Source organism: Lissotriton vulgaris, unplaced genomic scaffold, assembly GCF_964263255.1.
Source record: "Lissotriton vulgaris unplaced genomic scaffold, aLisVul1.2 SCAFFOLD_668, whole genome shotgun sequence".
Taxonomy (NCBI): Eukaryota; Metazoa; Chordata; class Amphibia; order Caudata; family Salamandridae; genus Lissotriton; species Lissotriton vulgaris.
The window spans coordinates 302,103-324,687 of NW_028247623.1; the positions used below are offsets into that span (position 1 = coordinate 302,103).

At 44.4% G+C, this 22,585-nt stretch overlaps 1 protein-coding gene across 1 annotated transcript in view; it reads left to right on the top strand.

Moving 5' to 3' along the window:
* Window positions 1-22,585, top strand: part of LOC147665124 (C-type lectin domain family 2 member D-like) — a 64,993-nt gene that overhangs the window by 17,201 nt on the left and 25,207 nt on the right. Inside the window, exons 2-3 of the mRNA XM_086949755.1 lie at window positions 2,232-2,339; window positions 17,287-17,337. Of these exons, the coding sequence (XP_086805881.1) occupies window positions 2,232-2,339; window positions 17,287-17,337 (159 nt within the window). The remainder of the gene's footprint in view (window positions 1-2,231; window positions 2,340-17,286; window positions 17,338-22,585) is intronic.

Below are 22,585 nucleotides of genomic sequence, written 5' to 3' on the forward strand. Positions count from 1 at the left end.
GTCTTTTCTAAATGTTTAGAGAGACACGTCCACTCGGTCCTATCCAACTTTGCTGAAAACAATTCTCTCCTGCATCCTTCTCAATCGGGTTTCCGTGCTGGCTTCTCGACAGAAACAACTCTTCTGGGAGTCACCGAAAACATCCGGAAACTCCTTGACAATGGTCAAACGGTCGCGCTCGTGCTTCTAGACTTGAGCGTGGCCTTTGACACCATATCCCATGAAACACTCATTATGGCGTTAAACAGTAATGGTATCCGTGGGAAAGCACTCGAATGGATCAGGTCCTTCCTGACTCAACGGACGTTCCAAATCACATCCTCTTCGGCATGTTCCAAAAACTTTAAAGCCCCACACGGAGTACCCCAGGATCTATTTCAAGTCCCTTGTTTTTTAACCTATATCTCAGACCCATTGGCTGACCTAGCGGACAGATCTGGACTCACTCTCATGACCTACGCCGTGACTCTCAGATCATTTTCTCCCTATCTGAATCCAGTCCCTCATCCCCGTCTCTCCTCAAATTAGGGCTTCAAAACATTTTCAACTGGATGACAAGAAATCAACTAAAGCTAAATGGAGAAAAAACGGAGATCCTTCTTCTAGGGAAACAACGCGATCTTTGGAACCCCTCCCACTGGCCTAACCAGATGGGAAATTTCCCCACCCCAGTTACCCAAGTACGTAATCTGGGAGTCATCATGGATAGCTCCCTCTCCATGAAACAACAGGCCAGCAAAGTTGTCGGCCTATGCCTTACTATCATCAAATGGCTGAGGAAAATCCTTTGGATGCTGCCCACCTCCACTCAAAAAACGGTAGTCAATGCCCTCATAAAAGCGCAGCTTGACTACGGAAACATTCTGTACCTTGGTTCCAACAAAGCTGTAGTTCGGCGGCTGCAGCTTGTCCAAACCTCAGCTGTTAGACTACTGTGCAGAATCCCTAAAAATTCCGGGGTCTCGAGCTTCCGTCGTGAGCTCCATTGGCTCAGGGTAGAAAACAGAATTAGATTCAAAGCCCTAAACTATATGTTCAGAATCAAAGCAGGCATTGCACAAAAATACCTTGTAGCTCTTGCCCATCCCTACACTCCCAAGCGCAACCTTCGGTCACAATCAGCTGCCAACTTCTGTGTACCAAGGTTCAAACTTGCAAGAATGGGAGGCAGATCCTTTGCCCACTTAGGACCATCCCTTTGGAATGCGAATCCTCTTTACATTCGCCATGAGGAAAACCATGCTAGGTTCAGAAAGAACATCAAGACTTGGCTGTTCGAACAATAATAACTTGAGCAACCTGAAATCCCCTGCTACCTTTATGCTGTGTCTCGGCGCCGGGAAACCCTTTTTGGGTAGCTGTCGCGCCTTACAAGTTTAAAAAATAAAATAAATAAATAAATAAACATCTGAAGATTGCATTCCATATTTTCTCTTCAGTGCTTTACCTATTACCTCACTCCATAAGAATTAATATGTTTAACCCCTTGCCTACTTATGACGGAACCACGCCGTCATGAGCCAGGGGCGGCATGTGCTCATGACTGCATGGGTCCATCATGCGGCTGCCGCTCCGCCCACGGGCATCAATTCCCCGCCTGTGCGGGCGAATTAATGAGCGGGCGGGGCCATGACAGAACCATGCCGTCATGAGCACACGCCACCCATGACTCATGAAGGCGTGGTTCCGTCACGAGCACAGCGGCGCAGCGATCAGCCGTCATCACCCCCCCATGCGCGCCGCAGCGTAATTCGCGCCGCGGCCAAGGGGTTAAACCGAGCCGTGCACCAAAAACCCTCCTCGAGGCATGCTCTAACTACGAGAAGTCTTTTTTATTACTCCTAACTTTTCAGACATTGCCTGTGTTCTACATTGTACGACACCTATATAATGAGAGAAAAGTTTATTTGTCAATATGAACATTGTACTTTCTACTGGGAGGATACCCTTCCTGTACAAAACTTAGATATCCTGCATGCCCCTGTGCACTATGGTGCAAAGGTGTGTACGATGCACTAGGCAGCCTTAAGGAGAGCCAACGCTGAGAAAGAAGCCGGAGCACCATATCTTAGCCGATGGGGCGTTGTCCTGCACTCTTCCCCTAGCACAATGTCGCTCAGCAACTTTGACTTTTGTACCGCGTTGCGCTATAAATTAGTAAACCTCCCCGTATGTGTGACCTTTACTATGCACTGTGAGTCATTGTTCTGTGTCCCTCTTTCTCTTCTCAGGATGCTGCAGTTACATGCTCGGTACCGTATCCATCCCTCGCTGGGGAGCTTTGCTCGCCGCACTATTTGGGGTCCTTCTGGTGGTATCCACCCTCACAGGAATGTTGGGTAAAGTATTTCACCAATTCTTTCAAGGCACAGGCATTCTTACCAAATACTGCATATGAGGAGGTTTATCAGAAGCAGGTCCACTGTAATAATGCGGCAGTGGAGCTCCAAATTATGCAGCAGGGTTGAGTAAATTATGCGGCAAGAAAAGCTCAATTGTGTCACATTTTTGATAGTATTCATTATTTTGGAATTTTTAGTAATACTGTCTGGGCAAAGATTCCACCTCATAAGTGTCAGTTTTCCAATGAAATACAGAAATAATCAAATGAAAGATGACCAGTTAGCCTTTCTGAAGGAACTTCCACTGCAACTGAATACGTCACCAGGTTTTTACTAACTTTTAAACCGCTCGAGTTAGAAACATTTTTGTGTTAAAATCTGCAGATTATGCAGCAGATTATGGATTATGTGGCAACAACAGCAAATCAATAAAACGGCAGAAAAAGCTACAGGCCTAGATGTATCAAGCATTTTGCGATTCGTTAAGGCCGAAATTCGCAGAATTTCGGCCTTAACGAATCGCAAACAGACATTTTGCATCTTTTGGGATGTATGTGAAATTAGCAAAATAAGGAATTGCAAAAAATTGCGATTCCTTATTTTGCTTAAGCATTTAAGGAATCACAATTTTGTATTCCTTAAATGCCATGTATGAAGCTTTTTTAATTTGCGAATTCAGGTTAAGGAATCGCAAATTAACACCAACTTGAGGTTCGTGTTAATTTGCAAAATCCTTTTAAAAACCAAAAATTGGCAATTTTGAGGGTGGCATGTGACACACATACATGGGCATGTATGTGCGCCATATGCACACACATGTAAGATTCAGGGGTGCAGCAGGGTGTCCATGAGACACCCCTGTACCCTTGCAATAATTCTCAAATTGCGATTACCAAATTGCGAATTCGCAATTTGAGAATTATTTCGCAATCATTCCTATGGGCCTCCTGGCCCATAGGAATGAATGGGAAATTATTCCTTATTTGCTAATTCGCAAATTAGGAATAATAAGGAATCGCAAAAAAATAGCGATTGCAAACATACATCCCATTTTGCGATTTCTTAATAGCGATTCGGTAAAAATCGCTATTAAGAAATCGCAAATAGGAACGATGATACATCTAGGCCATAGTTACATAATTCCAGTGGCCCTAGCCATAACCAGTCCAATTCATGATATTTTTCACACTATACAGGGGCTGAAGGCTCGTGTGAGGTCCCCCAAGTGCAGGCGAAGTGATTACCAACATCCTTATTATGCAAATGGAAGGAGGTACTTAATTCTAATATGCAGCAAATTAGTACCGCCCAATCGAACCCACACAACGACTGCCAGTAAAATGTGTGAAAGCCTTCGAGGGTTTGATTAGGAGTTTTATAAATTCTCTGAAGGACGCAGTTTACATTCCTTATTTACTGTGTAAGAAAGTGGAGTATTATTTGGGATGGCTGACCACCCACTGCATGGGCATAAAAACAACCCATGGCAAGGTTAACACTCAAAGTACCTAAATCTGAACCCAACTCCCTGGTACCTACGGTACAGAGCAGGCAGGCTTAACTTAGGGTAATGTGTAAAATACTTATAAATTAGCACAACAGTAATAAAGTAAAAATGCAAAACCCTACAAATCTCTAAGAAAAATAAACTAAGATTTAATAAACAAAATGAAAAAAATCTTAGAAGCGTGTTAGACCTGGCACCATTGGCTTGGGCCTCCCTTCAATTTTTGCTGTTGCCTCATGTGTTTTTGCTGGTGTTAGATGCTTTGGGTACTGTGCCACTGCTGTCCAGTGCCACGGTGCAAGTGCTCCCTATTGTAAATGAATGCTTTGATTGGTGGTTCCATGATTGACTATTTGGTTTACTTGTCAGACCCTAGTACAGTGCACCAGGAGTGCCCAGGGCTTTTAGATCCAAATGCTGCTAGTGGGCTTGCAGCACTTGTTGTGCCACCCACAGAAGCAGCCTTGTAAAATGTGCCTAAGGTCTGCCATTGCAGAGCCTGCGTGCAGTCTGGTACTGTCATGCTGACTGGGCAAGTGCACCCACTTGCCAGTCCCTAAACCTTCCCCTTTCTTGATATCCGACACCCCTATGGTAGGCCCAAGGGCAGGGTGCACTGTAAGTATAAGGTGGGACAAGCCCTGAGGTGTGTGGCATGTCCTAATAGTGGATTACAGCCATTTTCGTTTTTCACTATTGCAAGGCTACCTGTTCTCCATAGGCCAGAATGGGATGTTAGATTATTACATGTTTATAATCCTAACTGACTCAGCGAACATGGAATTCGAGTTTAGTATGCCTGGACCCAGAATTATAAAATACATCTTTTAGTGAAGTTGGTTTTAACATTCTGTGTTTGAAAATACCACTTTTAGAAAGTAGGTATTTTCTTGCCTAACCTTTCAAGCCTGCCTCTGCTAGGTTGTGTATTCCTTTGTCTGGAGTTTGTGAGTGACAGGGCTGGGGATTCCAGGAGACAGAATTAGTCAGCGCAGTGGTGAATAGGGAGATCTGCATCTAGATGGGAGGGAGGAGTTGCACCTGAACCTTGAATAGGGCTGTGCCTGCCTTCCACAATACTGGCTCCACCTCCTGGGGTGCGGCTGATGTCTCTGCCCTGCACAGTGAAAGAAGAGAAGGAACCCTGTCAACAAAGTGCTCCAAGGCTGTGCTTTCCCTCCACAATGCTGGCTCCACCTCCTGTGGGGCGTCTGATGTTTCTGCCCTGCACTGTGAAAGGAAAGGAGTCCTGTAAACAGAGTGCTCCAGAACTGGTTTGGACAGGGCAAAGGCTCCTCTGCCCTCAGAGGACAAAGGATTTTGGGGTATAAATATTGGGACTCTGATCCCAAGACATGAGATCACTTTTAGACTACAAGAAGAAACCTCTGCTGAAGAGAGGAACCTTAGGAGACTATTCCTAAGCTGAAGTGCTGCTTAGGGGATTGGCCTGTAGTGGTTGCCTGACTGCCAAAGAGAGGAGAAAGAACTTTGTGTGCTTTACTTTCAACTTGTGAAGGATCTCCAAGGGCTTGGAAAATAGCTTTCCTCCTGCTGAAGTCTCAGGGACAACAGACTTCACCCCCCAGCTCCCCAGAGTTCTTTGGAAGTGCCTGCTGCTGTTTTGGGCCTTCTGAGGGACTGCGTGTCGCAAGGAGCTGGAAGCCTGACTCAACGAGGAAGAAGCGTATCTCTGTCGCTGCTGCTGCCGTCGCATTTTGAATGTCGGCGCTGTAGCTGTTGTATTGCACCGCATCAAGAGAAGCATCTCGCAACGAAGAGGAAGCATGTCTCCGTCGCTGCTGCTGCCGTCGCATCGTGAATGTCGGCACTGTAGCTGTTCTATTGTACCGCATCAGGAGAAGAGTCTCGCAACGAAGGAGAAGCGTGTCGCCGTCGTTGTTGCTGCCGTCGCATCGTGGATGTCGGCGCTGTAGCTGTCCTATTGCACGTCATCGAGAAAAGCGCCTCGTATCCCCCGGAGAAGCGCGCCGCCGTCGGAGCTACTACCGTCGCATCTTGAATGTCGGCGCTGTAGTTGTCAGATTGTGCAGAAGCCTCTCGCAACATCAGAGAAGAGTGTGCAGCCGAAGATGTTGCAGTCGCATCGCTGAACACGGGTGTCGCCGCAGCAGTTGACGCATCGAACCTAGAATTCTCGCATCCTCGTAGAAGCGTGCCGCACCGGAACTTTGCCGCATTTCAATTGCTGCAACATTGCTTGTTGTGAAAGCGCAACGCATCGTAAGGTACATTGATGCAAAGTGTCGCATCTTAAGAACTGAACTAAGCTAAAACAACCATTTTAAGTATAGTATTGTGTATTTTTGTCGGTTATGGTCTTGTATTTATTCTATATAAAGAATACTTATTTTTTATATAAACCTTGAGTGGTGTCCAATGTAGTGTTGTCTCTGGGTTACTGTATGTGGTCACAAATGCTTTACACACTGCCTCTGAGATAAGCCTTTCTGCTCGTACCAAGCTACCAAGGGGATGAGCAGGGGTATTTTAGGAGTGTACCCCCTTAGCCTGACTAGAGGCAAGGGTCCCTATTTATCACAAGTACCTATCTGTGCCAACTAGAGACCCCCAAATCTGACAAAGGGTAACTAGGGATATGAATTTTTAAAGTTTTAAGTAGAAATAGTGTTAAAAAGCGCAAACTGTCAAACTCGTCATTTGTCACCGTAGACTGGGACCTATGCACAATTTGAGAATGATCGAGAGGAAGTGCCAGAAAAACCAACCAGGCTCATAGAGGTCATACATTTTACCTTCTGATTTATGGGCCAATTTAGCCTGGTGGATAGTGTGTTCTACCCTCAATATTCATGGACATTTGTAAGGCACGTTCAGACTACGTGTGACGACTAGAGCACTGCCTTAAGAATCAACTAACTTTGTTGAAAATTTTCAAAAATATCGAGTGCACCGGGATAACACTTCCCTCCAATTTAGAGTTTGGCAGAGAGGGGACTTCATCGTGATTCCGACAGAGTACCGTCTCCATCAAACTGAAGGTCCTCCCACCTCATTTAAAGTTGGGCAGACCTTCATTATGTAGACGGTGGAGACTTCTCTGTCTCCACCGCCGACAAAAACCTCCAATGGCCCAACGATGGGAGGGCCGTCGGGGTTTTGGCTAAGTATTCGCCCGCCCGATTTAAAGTGGGTAAAACCTGGCAGTAATGGACATTGAAAACTTCATAATGCCACCCTTTTCATGGGAAAAACTCCCATGGCAAGGGCAGGAGGTCAGTTTTTATTTTATTTTCCAAAACAAAATCCCACTGTGGGTTTTTGCTGTGGAAAAAAGAAAAAAAACATTTTTAGTGCACAGTGCGCCACCGTCATGTTGACTGAGCCATCTATCAAACTAACAATGGTTTGGGCTGGAGGACATGACAAAATTCGGCAGACAGGGCCTCGATCAGGGAGACAGAGTACGTTACTTCGTCCCCCTGATGGAATAAAACCATGGCAGTCAAACTCTAAACCGGCCCATTAGTCTTCAGTTTAAATCCCCCAAAGAGAACACTTCTAAAGTACCTCAGGGGTGACACTAAGGGCCTGATTATGACATTTGTCAGTGCGGGAGCGGGCGGCACGCCACTGCCACGCCCCGCCTGCCAGATTACAAGTAATTTTGCTAGCAAGTGGCGTTGTGGTCCCGCGGAGGTTCCATTTAAAAGCTCATTGTGAGCCTGAAACGGCACAGCCTCGGGACTGCCAGTTGCACAGGAAGAAATTCACCATGTCATGCAGGGGGTGCAGAAATACAGGAGGGGGCACTTCCTTTCCTCACTGCCAGCCTTTACATGGAGGAAGAACCTCCATGACAGTGCTGGTGGTGAGGAAAGCTGTAATATGCTTGGTTGTGCCTCAGATCACAACCAAGTATATTTCAGCACTCAGACAGCCGCGCCTCCGCCAGGGAATGGGGGTGAAATGGCAGTCCAACTGCCCAACTCGTAAGGGGGCAGTCGGACCGCCAGTGCTGTGTTGGCTATACCGCTGCGCCCCAAGGAGTCTGTTGGTCCTCGGACCGCGAGGCTCGTAATTAGGCCCTTAGAGAATCACCGGGAGTCGGAGCAGGGTCCAGTACAGGTCCAGTTGCCACTGGTCTGCAGGGTACTTCTAGAAAAAGGGGAAAAATGCATCTGGAAGCCTATTGCCTCCCTGTAGCACACAGGTCAGCTAACTGACCCTTGGAGTCCACCTCGTCCTGGGCACAAGAGGGAGCAGGTCCTGTCCTTCAAGCAGAGGCGGCTCTGGGCTCATGGCGGCCCTGGGCAGGGAGCGTAGGTAGGGGGCCCCAGAAGAGGGGGTCTGGGCGGGGCAGAGCCCCCCAGAGCTCAGGAATGTGTTTTAATAAAACGTCCAGAAAAGGCGTAAGATGATGAGTACCATCACCTGCTCCTACCCTTCCAAATTTGTCTCAGAATGATAACATTTAGGAGGAGGAGGGTATATTGTGACACACGGCATGAGGGACTGGCACAGATGGCTGCAGTGCCAGGGCCATGAGAGGGGCCCGGACCCACAGCCCCCCCACAGAGGAGGAATCAGTGGCCTCTTTGCCCGGAAACATCCCTGCCAGGGGCCGCCACGAGTATTATTCTGCTCATGGGTATCATCATTTTTCTGTTCTTGTTTGTGGTCGTCAGCGCCTGTTTTACCTAGTGCATCAGCAGTACTCTGGCCGGAGGATTCTCCATCTTTAGGTTTCCCTTGGGTGATAAAGTTCAGGATTGCTCCTTCCTGTGACGCTACGAGAGCCTGCTGAGCCGCCTTTCTCTTTTGTTTCGAATAACGAGATTTGTGTACTTGAATTCTCTTCATTTGCTTGCAATGTTATATACGCCTGTACCAGCGGGCCAGCAGTGGGTAGGAAAAAAAAGAAGCCAATCAGGAACCAGGAGGAACGCAGGCGCGGAGGCCAGTGAAGAGGGGGGGGGGGTCAGGGTGTTTGGAAGTGGAAGAGAGCCGGAGGCCGCCAGAGACAGAAGTCCGGTCGGACAAAAGCAGGGTCCTCCAGCACCTGAACAGTGGATACACAAGAGTTGTCTTGGCATCTTGTTCTCTCCCTTTCAAGTATGCCCCAAGTGTGACATTGGCTAAGTGGACTTGTTAGGCAGGATATGACACTTTAAAGTGAAAAGGAAGACCAGAGGCCCCACCCTACATATTCTGTGGAGTTCAGAGGCGTTTTCTCCACCCATTCAGGTCAGCATATTTTCCCCTGGGAAGCATTTTATATTCTTTAATCACACATTTAAGGCCAATGACTGGCTTAAAGAACCTGGAGAGCCAGTGCGAAATCACCTACAGTAACTTCAGGAAGGAAAAAGTTACATTTCTGAAAGTTACCTTTCCTTGATAGTCATTAAAAGACAGCTGTCACAATTGACTTGGAATTTTAATAGCTGTAAGAGCATACATATTTTTTTAAGATCACCCCCCCAAAATATTGGACTGATGATGCTGGTTTTTCAACTCTGAAGTAGACTGGCCTTGCTGACCAGGCCCCGATGCTTGTGGTGTGACCCTTAAAGTGTAAGTACAATTGGATAATCCCTGATTGGCATACTACATTTACCTATGAGTCCTTATTTTGTGGTACAACGTGTACCCAGGGCTATAGTAAGCTGAATATCACCAGTGGCCAGCAGCACTTATTGTGCGACTACTGCAGTGGAAGAGTGAAACCATGGCTTTAGGTCTGACCTCACAGCCTTGTCGGGCAGTTTTTACACGCCCAGCCCAACATGGCAAAATTAACCCTTTTGCAAAGTCGAAACCTTCCTTTGAATATTTGCAAGTCCCCTCTGGAAGGCCTTAGTAGCCCTGAAGGCAGTTTGCTAAATATTACAAAGGACACGTTTCTTTGGTATTTTACATGTCCTGATAGTGAAAACTCAAAATTGTTGTTTTCACTGTAGTAAGGCCAGTCATACCATTTGCTAAAAGGGAGTTTCACTAGCCAGCGTGGTGAGTACGTGCTTCCATTTTGGACTGCCAAATATAGTACTCCAAAATATTAAATTAATTTTTTTATTAAACCTGACTCATTGATGAAGTCAAATATAAAGTAACTGTTGCAAAATCATCCTGGGCACCCCCCCAACTTTTTGCTGACTGAAGCTGGTGGTAACTGATTTTGACTGACTCTGGGCTCTGTTTAGCTAGGCCCAGGGCCAGTGCTAAGCTGAAAGGAACACATCAGAATACAATTACAACACCTAACATACACTCTAGTTCACTATGGTATGGTGGGGTACCCCTGTAATTGGCATTACCTGCGTCATAAGTATATAATAGGGCTGGGGATTGAAACTACCTAGAAGTCTCCAGTACCCTGGGGCATGGCAGTTTAGAGGGAAGCAGCTTTTTCTGCACTTGCAGCTGTGCACTGCTGACGCCTGAGGTCAGTTTAAAAACAGCCCTGGGTGCCAGGACTGCATTTAAAAAGTAAATTGTGCCCAAACTCGACTTTGGTTGTAGGGGCACTTATAAATGGATAACTTACAATGTTTTGACAAATTAGGGACCCCAGGGTCACCCCTAGGTATCCCAAGGGTGGGGGGTCAGTAATCTATAAGGTACACCCTTATAAAATGAGTTTTTATATGCCTGGGTAAAGTACAATTTCACATTTCACCCCCCACATTGTGGTAAAGTGCTGCTCAAATTCGACTTTGATGCCAGGAGCACAGTAAACGGAGAATCTGCAATATTTCTACAGATTCAAACCCCTAAAGTCTCCCTAGTTGCACATGGGGTGGGGTTCCTGTAGATATAAGGCAGGTACGTTGTTCTGGTGCTGGAAAAATGGCCCAAGTAATTTTCCCCATTGCAAATCCCTTGTTACATGGGTTAACATTGTAGGAAGTTATGGATTAATAGCTATTGATAGGAGAGGACTAGCCGGACCGTTCAAAGACTTCCCGGAATGGTAGTAGTAAATCCAACAATATCATATTGTTGAATCTCTCCTAAAGTGTACATACAGGCAGTTATAAGACTTTCCTGTTTGTAAGTCCAAATTCAGCCTTCCAATGGTCTGCCCTGATTGGTCAGAGGTAAGTGGATTAGCCAGGCTGCTTTGAAGAGGTGATAAAGAGCCCCTGGGTTTACCAACAGTGCTTGGATGGCAGTGTGCTGGTCCATAGAAATGCCAGGCCAGGGGGTGGAGTCGTAAACCATGCGCTGCAAAGGCAGAGGGGAGGCCTGGGTGTCAGTTACCCTTTTACACTCTTGACCCAGAGTCAGGGCTGGGCTTAAGGAAGGTATGTGCAGATGGTAGTGGGAGAGTCTAGGGAAATACGCCATCCCTGGGGGTGTGTTTAGCAAGTCTTGACTCTCTGCTGGAAAATCAGCCATGATGGATTTGGAAGATTTGATGCACTCTGGGACAAAATAAAGCCACACTCTACAGGATGTGGTCATCGCTTTGAGGAGTTACCCTGCTCTCATTGGTCAGGAGTGAGCCCAAGAACATTGCTGGACTCAGAAAGAATAGAAGGTCTGCACCCACTGAACCTGTGGAACTCAGAACTAAAAGCTGCACCAAGGAAGACTACTCTTCCTGAACCAAGACAGGACTTCAGAAAGAGATGGACTGCTCCTGTTGTCGAACCCACAGCGAAAGATCTCAAGGGCTGGACCTGCTCCAACTTGTCTCAAGGACCAGTGAGTGGACTCCAAAGGGTAGTTAAGCTTAGCTCCTGTTAAGCTTCAGATCCACAAAAGGTTCAGAAGTCTATTCATGCAAAGTGGCCAGCTGACCAGTAGTCACTGGACCTGCTCTGGATTCCGCTGGTGTACCACATGTTGTGTCTCCCAGGTCCTGAACACATGGCTGGTGCTAGAGTGTGCTTTACCCATCCAGATCCGCAACATACAAGCCAAAGGCAAAAGATAGCGGTTTTTGGGAACAGATTCAGAGGCTCGTAGTTTAGCACTACTTGCCGGGGCGTGGGTAGCCTTGAATGCCATCCAGAACCAAGGCTCTTCACTGGACTGCTGGGTATCGCCTATCCTTTGCGTTGAGCCCAGCACCGGTCTATACCTGCAGAGTTCCCCACTGACCTCATTGTTGATGAGAAAAAGAACCATCAAAGTTTCTGAGTGCAAATGTAAACTTCTGACCGTGGCTAGCCCGGCTCCTACATCTGACCCTGACTGCCATTGCGATCGGCCTGAAACAATTGACTCAGACAATCAAGTTCAAGGCTCATAGACTACTGGTACGAGTAAAAAGCAGTGACTGACAAACTTTAAAAAACTTTTTAGAATGAAAAGCAGTGACTCATTAACAACTTGGAAACATCTTAACTCTGGTTTCCTGCATCTTATTTGTGCTATTTTGATGTTTATTTGAAGAAAAAAAAGGTAAACTATTTTGATGAATTGGAGAGATTTTTTATCAAGTTTCTTAACTCTTTTGGTACTGATAAATGCTTTACACTTTTTCCCTTTGAGTTAATCCTCACTTCTCTGTGCCATATCCACCTAGAACTGAGCTAAAGTTTTTATTTAAAGAACCCAAATTGGACAATGCACAGAATAGTGGCATTAAAACTTGGTGAGCTCTCACAAAAATCCCAATCCACTTTATTCCAAATAACTATTAAAAAACAGTTGTTTAATTATTTTTCATTACAACAATGAGTAGCAAAGTCCTTGTAGCCGCACACAGACACTAGTTGTTGCATGTTCATTTAGTTCAGTCTATTTTCGTCAATCGCATTGAGTTTGAGCTCCTGCGTACAAATATTTTTTCATAGACAGTATCATGTTCGATAGTCTTCTTTATTAAGATAGATTTGCCAAGCATTACACACCGTTGATTCTAACCAGCAAGCTTGTTGTTGGTCAACTATCAATCAATCAATCAATCAATGACATTTATAGAGCGCACTACTTACCCGTAGGGTCTCAAGGCGCTTGGGGGGGGGGGGGGGGGGGTTCCGCTACCAGAAGATCTTCCGTAGCATGCGCAGGATGTTGAAGCACGACGAGGAGACGGCGTTGACTTGTCTGGTCATGGAGAGGGAGGAGTCCAGGATGAAGCCCAGGTTGCGTGCCCGGTCCGTCGGTTTGGGTGCGGTGCCCAGGGCGGGGGGCCACCAGGAGTCGTCCCAGGCGGAGGGCGAGGGACCCAGGATGAGGACCTCCGTCTTGTCTGAGTTCAGTTTCAGGCGGCTGGTCGTCATCCACTCGGCTACATCTTTCATCCCTTCGTGCAGGTTGGCTCTGGCGGCGGCAGGGAGAGGATCAGCTGGGTGTCGTCGGCGTAGGAGATTATGTTGAGGTTGTGTTGGCGTGCGATGGCCGCGAGGGGGCTCATGTAGACGTTGAAGAGGGTGGGGCTCAGCGAGGATCCTTGAGGGACGCCGCAGATGACTTCGGTGGTCTCTGACTTGTACGGTGGTAGGCGGACTCTCTGTGTTCTTCCGTCGAGGAAGGAGACGATCCATTCCAGTGCCTTCTCCTGGATTCCGACATTGCTGAGGCGCTGCACTAGGGTGCGTTGGCAGACAGTGTCGAATGCCGCGGAGAGGTCTAGGAGGATGAGGGCCGCTGTTTCTCCGTTGTCCATCAGGGCCCGGATGTCGTCGGTGGCGGCGATGAGGGCGGTCTCGGTGCTGTGGTTGGCTCGGAAGCCAGACTGTGAGGGGTCGAGGGATCCATTCGTCTCGAGGAAGGCGGCCAGCTGTTTGTTGACGGTCTTCTCGATGACTTTTGCAGGAAACGGGAGGAGCGAGATGGGGCGGTAGTGCTTGAGTTCGGTGGGGTCCGCTGTAGGTTTCTTGAGTAGAGCGCTGAGTTCGGCGTGCTTCCAGCTCTCAGGGAAGGTGGCGGTGTTGAAGGAGGTGTTGATAATGTCCCGCAGGTGGGGTGCGATGACAGCGTCGGCCTTGTTGAAGACGTGGTGAGGGCAGGGGTCGGTCGGAGATCCGGAGTGGACGGAGTTCATCATGCGGACGGTGTCTTCGGTGCTGATCGGAGTCCAGGCGCGGAGGGTGGTGGTGGGCGGCGTTGCTGTGGTTGTGGCGTGCGTCGGTTGAATGCTGAAGCTGTTGTGTATGTCCGCGATCTTGTTGTGGAAGTAGGAGGCGAGGGAGTTGCAGAGGTCTTGCGATGGGCTAGACATTGTCTTGCTCTGGGCTAGAATGATTTAAAATATTTATCAAAACCACGGAGTTTGGTCCTGGGGCAGGGGGCAGCTGGACCCAATTTACAAGTGAAAAGAACAGAAATGCTAGCCCTCCCACTTATTTAGTCTCGCCTTAAGTTTATGAGACAACAAACAAAAGTCAACGTCTCTTTGTTTGTATGGGTAATTTTATTTAACCCTCTTGTTCATTATTTTTAGTAAAATTTATCTTTTTCATAGGCAAGAAGAACACTTTATATACACCTATATACAAAATACAAAACATTTATACATATTTACAACTACTATACAAATAACACATAAACAATGAATCAAACCGTTATCAACAAACTTCTCGTATGAGAAATATATAGCAATTCCGTGTTCACAAATAGTTAATCTTTGTGAAGTAATCAAAAACCGCTACTAGACCCAAAAGGTTGAAAAGAAATAAAGCGACAGAAATCAGAAGTTAATTCACAGTTCATTCCAACAGTAAAGACTACACCCATCAAGGGCGAATATTTTGAACTGTCTGTCTGTCGTTTGCCTTGCAAATTTTGTATATAGGTGTATATAAAGTGTTCTTCTTGCCTATGAAAAAGATAAATTTTACTAAAAATAATGAACAAGAGGGTTAAATAAAATTACCCATACAAACAAAGAGACGTTGACTTTTGTTTGTTGTCTCATAAACTTAAGGCGAGACTAAATAAGTGGGAGGGCTAGCATTTCTGTTCTTTTCACTTTTAAAATATTTATCAGCACCTCTGCAACTATGAATTCTATTCCCACCCTAGCACAAAGTGCTGTTACCTATTCCTAACTACCTGCGTCTATCATTGACTAAAAGAAGGACCTCAGAACCTTGAACTGAAGTTGAGTAGGAGCCTAAAGACCAGAGGACCCTTGAGTTCACCCAACAGATGAATGTCTTAAGAGAGGCTCGTTTAGAAATATCGGCCCCAGAAACATGGGTACTGAAACAGGTCTGGTTGATGTGATAAGAGCTTGGTGTGGCATGTTGATGAAGCCAAGACTTTGAGGTCCTAAGTAAAAGTAAACATTGGCAAAGCCAATAATAGAGGTGATTTTTAAAAAAAATGTATAACCAATTTTATTAAAATTTTGACTGCATGACATATAGCATTCAGAGACACAATTCGCATATAGGCAATGACAGTTGAAAGGGTTAATACCACTACAACCAGGCTGCACAGAATTACATATTCCATAGTAAATGCACCATTTCCCCTGTATTCTGCTGTGCTTCTGAGGACAACCACGAGCTTTAAACACTGTTTTTGCTTGCTGTGCACACCAGTCCACCCCTTTATGCCAACACTTGACGGCCGCTGGCGTACACTGCTTCCAGGTGCAGGCAGCATTCCTTTTAACGACCAGGCACGCCTCCCCCAGAAAATTCCTCTCCGCATGTGGCCTTCCAAAGTCATCCACCAGTCAAGCAGTACATTATGAGGGGTGAGGTCCCCTGGACGATCCAAGATCGAGGAGAGTTCCCGACCCACTTCCTCCCAATAGGGCTTCAGAGCCGGGCACTCCCATGCCATATGGGAAAACCAGCTGCTGGATGGGTGTAGCGTGCGTATGCGGTCAGGGCGCAGGTGGAGGGGCGCTACAGGCGCTGGGGGGCTAGGTAGGTGGCATGCAGATAGTTGCACTGAACCATTCTCATTTGCGCAGAAATTGCCGTGCCTGCCTACCTCTATTCGCCTTCGCCCAGCTCCCAACCAACGCCTCCGATCTCCTCCTAGCGCGTTCAAGGCCATCTGGGGCATGGATAACCAACGACTGATAGATCCTTGGAATAGCTCCTTTACCTTGGTGCCCAAGGAAGATCTTGAGTACTGGCTCTTTAAAACGCCAAGAGCTTATTTGTTGATTGGCAAGATTGTGTGCGAGCTTCTGTGGCCATGTGATCTTGAGAATGTGAAAAGTGACTCCATAGTTGGAGGAACCAATTGATAGATGAATATCTGGATGACCGAATGCACGGCTACCTAGAAGCATGCATGAATGTTTGAATAATAACAGCAAAGGTGGATGAAAGGCTAGATGAAAGAGTGAGTGATTGCATGGATGGATGCAGACAAATTACAGCAAATTCACAGACCAAAACTAAATATAGCAGAGGTGATATTATCATAAACGATAATGAGTACCAACAGAAGGTCATTTCAAGCTTTGCTTCTGAGCTGCGAACAACAAACCAGTAAAAACTATACAGAGAATGTGTGGCTGAGTCAGTGTAGGTGGGAAGCCATCAAAAGCTGTAAATAGCCCACCCCAGACTGAAAACTCATTGCTGCACCAAAAACTGATACCTCTTCACCACCAGTGGCGGTCTGCAGCAGTGAAAATGAGCCGACCTTTCTAGCCGCTTTCCTTTTAAACAAACCAATAAAAGCAAACGTTGACTGTTTCAGCAGATAACCGTAACCACCATTTGAAGAGACTAAGGGGCAGATTTACAAGCAACTTGCTCCACTTTTGCGTAATTTTTAACATGTGAAATGTGACGCAAAAGTGGCGCAAGGGGCTTGTAAATCTGCCCCTAAGAGAGATAGACGGCGCGATTCTCAAAGGTAAACTGGCATTTGTAGACACTTGGGTGTAACGCTCCACTTTTTTACTATTCACTATTTAGGAGTGGAGATTTGCACCCAGGTGAAGTGGACTTGCATCTCTACATCCGCTCCAAAAAGGGGGCGGAGCCTCCTACATCTGAATTTACAATTGTAAGATTGCTATTAGTAACTTTCCATCCATTGGTGGAGATCTTAACCTCTGTGGCTGAGACTTTACTACAGGAAGATACAGGGACTTTTAATTAAGTTTATTATTTTTTAAAATAATTAAAATATTTTAATGTATATTATCAAATACAAATAATCTGCCTACAGTGATACTGACAGACTACGTTTTAGAAAAAAAATTAAACATTGTTCCAAAATTCAATCTCTAATTGCATTGCTGACGGCTTCTGGTAGAATCTGCCTGTCTTTAGCACTCTCTTTCAAATGTTTGCACCTAAGTTTCTCTGATTAACATCGGTTAATCTGACAACATATTAACAGTAAATGTAGAAGGGTCTGTGCAGTTGGCACTCTAGAGGTGTGTAGTCCTTGGATATTTTAATTGGATCTGCCATTGGTGAGGTGATAAAACAAGTACATTTGAATGTAAATCTTGTTGCATTAGAAATAACTCACATTTTTTCATTTTGATGCATGTTTTCTTTGCTACCACAGTAAAGCAGAATGGACAAGAAAGGAGAGACTGCAGCACAGAAACTCTTAGTAGTAAGTATCCTCAATAATGCAAAATCGTATTTGCAAAACAGCAGGTTCATTATTATGCAGAGAAACACCCGGCAGAGAGTTCATTAAGTGTTGGCCTAGTGCTACTGTAAGGATTTCCACCCATCTCCAAAGACAGCCAAACATTCTTAAGAGACTTGGATATCAGGACTGGTAGCAAGAGAGTAGGATTTCCTAAGATGACAAAATAGGCTTCTCCTAGCCAACAATGAATGCATCTATTGTCGCACATGGTCATAGAAGTAAAAGACAGACTGTCTGGTGAGATACATTCAAACATATAAAAATGATTAAAAACTCAGTAAGATTAAAAAGGGGGATACTACGTTTAATGGAGCCTGGAGGGTATAGAAGTCTGGCCAAAATGACCTGGATGCAGACAATCTACAACATCTAGTGAAAATTAGTTGAACTCTAAAATCATGGAAAATTGTGATGCGCGCCGTTGTTTCACGTCTATTGATGAAGTGGCCAGAGACCACAACTGGTAATAGACCTGTTCAAATGTTAAGTCATTTAAGAGGGGTACGTTTATGTAATCTCGGGGATTCCTGGCTTGGTAAGGTGGCAAGCTGAATGGTGAACACTGGGTCTCCATAGTGTAGGCAGGAGCCATGTACGTTTTGGGAGAGGTGCAGATGTAGACTGTTGGAGCTGGCAGAGCCAAGGTATTCACTACCAGCTCTCGACGTGAGTGCTGCGCTGAAGTAACTCAAAATGAACAAAAAAATATTGTGACATTAAAATTACTGAATTCAAAGTATTGCTTGCAAAAATCAGGTTTGAAAGGCTTTAAACGTAAATTAACCAGACTATCGCAAATATAAATATACGAAATTCCAAAACATTTCCTGTATTAATATAGAGTGCAGAAAAATAGTATTGTTAGAAAAGGAAATAGATGTAACCATATTATAGTTTGCTTTTTTAAATACAGTTTACTAATATTATCGAAAAATTATATCAAAATATTCTTATTAATAAAATAACATTTAATTATGTCATTTAAAATATTAAATTTTTTTTGTAACAACAAATGCACAATATCTTTCATTTTTTCATAAAAAAACACTGATTTGTTTGAAAAATATCTACATTTTATACTTTTAATTACAATCAGTCGGAAAGGCTCAAACGGCATTCAGTTTGTCTTAATCTGATTCAGAGCCAGTGTTTTCGACCGACTCGTAAACATTTCCGACCTGCCGATTACGATGTTGGGTAACCATTCGGTCCTTGCAAATCAATTCGGACCAGCATTCAGAGAAACCAAGTCGGTCCGAGCCGACTCGTATGGCTCTATGGACTGCTTTTCCGACCGAGCAATTACAATGTCAGATTTGGACAGCAGTTCTGAATCGGTTTGTCCGACACGGATCTGCTGTCGGAATCGGACTTATGGGGTTATAGCAGGCCCCTCTTTATCCGGAGACCTCTGGTTGTTTGGGCCTATGGCGGTACTCATGGGTCCTCTCTTTTCACCCATATACTCTGTGGCAGGCACCATGGGGTGCTCGCAACAGGGTGCAAGGTTTTCCGCAACCACCTCACTTTGCAATGGGAGCCTGTGTTGTTGGTCGGAACACAGGCTCCCATTGACAATATGGGAGTCCAACCGAACCGTGTTCGTAAACATCATAATCTATTGGTTGATCAGACTACCCGAATCCGATTTGGTCGGAAACCATTCCGACACACAGTCGGTCGGAATGCTTTACGACCGACATCGTTATGAGGCCCTTAATGTGTACACACTATTAACATTTTTAAAATAGCATATTTTCAAATCATATAATGCTAAACTCACCCACAAACATTGATTAGATCACATAAATAAAGTTGGTGAAATGAATTATTGCAACTCTAGTCCCACAAACATTAGTTAAAGTACATGCATTGAGATGAAGGAGAATTTATTCTTCTAAATCCAATCCAATGAACACTGGGGAAAGTGCATAAACCTCTTGGGGTCAGACTAATTATTCTACCACCAGTCTCACAAATATATGGAGCCCCCCCTTCCTAATATTGGAGAAAGTGTAGAAATTTTGGGGTAGAAGATAGGAATAACTATTCTAACTTTCAGCTCCACAAACATTAGGGAAAGTCAATGTATTGGTGGGTGGGGGGGAGGACGGAAATGTGGGGTGGGAGGCAAATAATTTACTATTCTAACTCCAGTCCTGCAAATATTGTGGAAAGATCATACTTTTTGGGGGGATGGGTTAGTTTACCTCTTTTAACTGCAGTTCTAAAAACATTGGGGAAAGGGCATATATAAAGTAGTCAGATGTAAGGTTCTATCTCCAGTGCCATAAACACCAGCAAAAGTCTATATATTTGGGGGTAAGGAAAATGGGGGCAGATATAATATATAACACTAGTCCCACGCATTGTAAGTAAAGTTCATATATTTTCTGGGGAGTTTGGAAAGTGGAAATGTACTGTTTACACCACCTTAACAATTATTTCAGAAAGTACAGCTGTTGGTGAGGGGCGGGGGGGGGGGGTACAATTTATTGTCTTAATTCCAAGTATACTATTTTTTAGTAAATAAGAAAGTATATAAAAAATCTATATTTTAAAACAATAATGCTTTAGTTATATAATAAACAATTATGTTAAATATATTGAATTTTAGAGTAAAATGTCATTTAATGCAATTGTTTTTATATTTTTAACAAACCATTACTTCTGTTCATCTCAACGATATATATCACCTAAAATAGTAAACCCAATTATATTTTTTAATTATTTTTCTTTAGTAAATAAAATGTAATAAAATGATATTCACCCAATACCTACATAAATTATTATTCCTTATAATAAGAGAACTGCCACCATAATGGTCCCCAATAAAATGTGCAACTAATTCATATAAATCCATTAATTCCAATATTGTATAACCAATATTTTGGTTCATTCAATAACGTATAATTGAATTATAAGAATATTGAGTAACAATATTATTAAGTAAGTTATATTTATAGCTAAAAAATTGCCCATCCAATACCTGAACAAACCCCAATGGCTGAAAAAGTTAAATATACAAACATTGCACTATTATACAAATAATCATTTTATATGTTAAATAAAACAATCAAACCTAATGGAAATAGATAAAACCCAGCATGAACACCAAAATGTTGATTATGCTAATGTAGAGGTTTCCACTTCTGGGGGCTCTTTAGAACTTACTTTCCTTTCTGTGATCTCTGCCTCATCAGTATCCGGTGTTCCTCTGCAACAGACCCCAGAAGACGGGTTGTACAGCTTTCTTTTTGGAAACATTGCTTGCAGCCATCTTGAAATGATTTGTTTCCCTCTCTCCGGATCCTCTTCGCTCAAAGAGCCAACATTTAGTCCGCATTTTGTTTTGATTGGATCACTTTAGAAAAGAGAAAGCAATCTGGTGGGACTCTCATTCCTGTTCTGTTTGTTTCATGTTTGGTACTTACTGTTATAAAAGAGGTGGTAAAGCATTTTTTTTATTGCAGCTTGTTGCTTGCTCTTGAGGAATTTTCCTTTCTTGTTCACTTCAGTTACTACTCATGTCCAGACCATTTTGCTGTGTCTCAATTCTCAGGATATTTTTATATTTTTCTGTTTTGTGCTTCTAAGTAGTTTCCGTTTTCTTCGGTATGCTTCTTTCATTGTCTTTGATTCGGTCCCCATTCTGGAATTAGAGCTTAAGAAAGAAAACAGTGTCATTTTGAAGACAACACTTGGCAAAAATCCCTCTAGAAAACAAATTTGTGCCTGCTCTTCCTTTTTCTAAATTCAGTCATTTGTTTTGGGTTATATATGGTGTTTTAGTTGCTTAAGCAGCATATCTCATTCTTCTATATCGGTCTATGCACAGCGATTGCTTTTGTAGTGCGCACCTGCTTTGCTAACCACAAAGTGTGGTATGTTTTGTTTTATCAGGTTTGAACTCTGTTGGAAAAAGCAATTACGGATCCTTTTTTGGGAAAAGTGATAGAGTGCGGTGTCATATACGACTCCATCAGATGGTAGAACAAACAGTCTTTCAAGGCTATTGATCGCGGTCTAACATTGGCTGCAATCAACATGCTTCAGTGCAGGTTGGCAGGTTGCATCTGGCAGATGATGGGAGCATTGCTAGTCCTGCACTGAAAGACTGCTAGTCTTTCTCAAACTCTCATTGGCCTGAGATTGTGTTGATCACAAGATTCTCATTTCTATCTTGAGAAAGAAGATGGGTGTTTGGGCTGGGACTACCCGGGGAGTGGGTTTCCTCTCATGTCTTATTATTTGATCTATTTATTATTGCGCCTATCTACCAGCGTCGTCAATGCAGCACCTCACACAGAACAAGAAATATAGTAACAAAGGGAGAACGTTTAACAGATGGTCCGAGATAAGTTATGTTTGACATAGAGTTTGAGTAGACAGGCTTCCAAGTTTTTCTGGAAGTGGAACAGTTGGGGTTAAGTCTGAGATCTTCATGGAATTGATTCCTGAGTCTTGTAGCTTGTCAAGGGAATATGTTTTGAATATCTCTTGTTTTCTGGGTTTCAAGGAGTAGGTATGATTCTTGTATGGAGTTTCTTTTCCCTCCTTTGGTGTGGAAGTTCCCTTGTAAACAGTTGCTGCTTCCAACAGGTAATGACCCATTCATCCAATGTCCCATGGGGCTTCATCCCATCACTTCTGTTCCTCAGTTCAAACCGAAAGGAACAGGGTCTCTTGACTAGTGAGCTCAGTGTGCCTTTGTACTTTAGACATATCACAGCCACTTATCTGATGGTTTCCCACATAAAGAGCTTCTGGTGTCACAGACACACTCGATTGCATTTTGGATTTGATGGCCAGGCAGTTTCTTAAGTTTAGCCTGTCAATGAGCCCATTGGTTTGTGGATTATGGAACATTTTAGCAGCTTCTCTTCCAGCATCTAACAAATGCTGGATTCATTCTCACCCTGGCATGTTCTGCCCTACCTTATTCATTTGGTTGGAAGCGGTCAACTACAGGATTTAGCTCTCGTAGCAAATAACATCTAGTGTACTTCAGAATGACTTCTGGACAACTATTCAATCTTTTTTTTTGTTACGTCCGGCTGCAAGACACTCTGATTGCAGGGTTCCCTGAATCCTTTCTTGCACCCCTGGGATGGCGAGCCTCCGGGTGCAGTCGGGTTAATACCTGCTCCCAAGGAGATTCAGCCACATTGCTTACATTCTCACTTCAACTAGAGCAGGCGTGTCT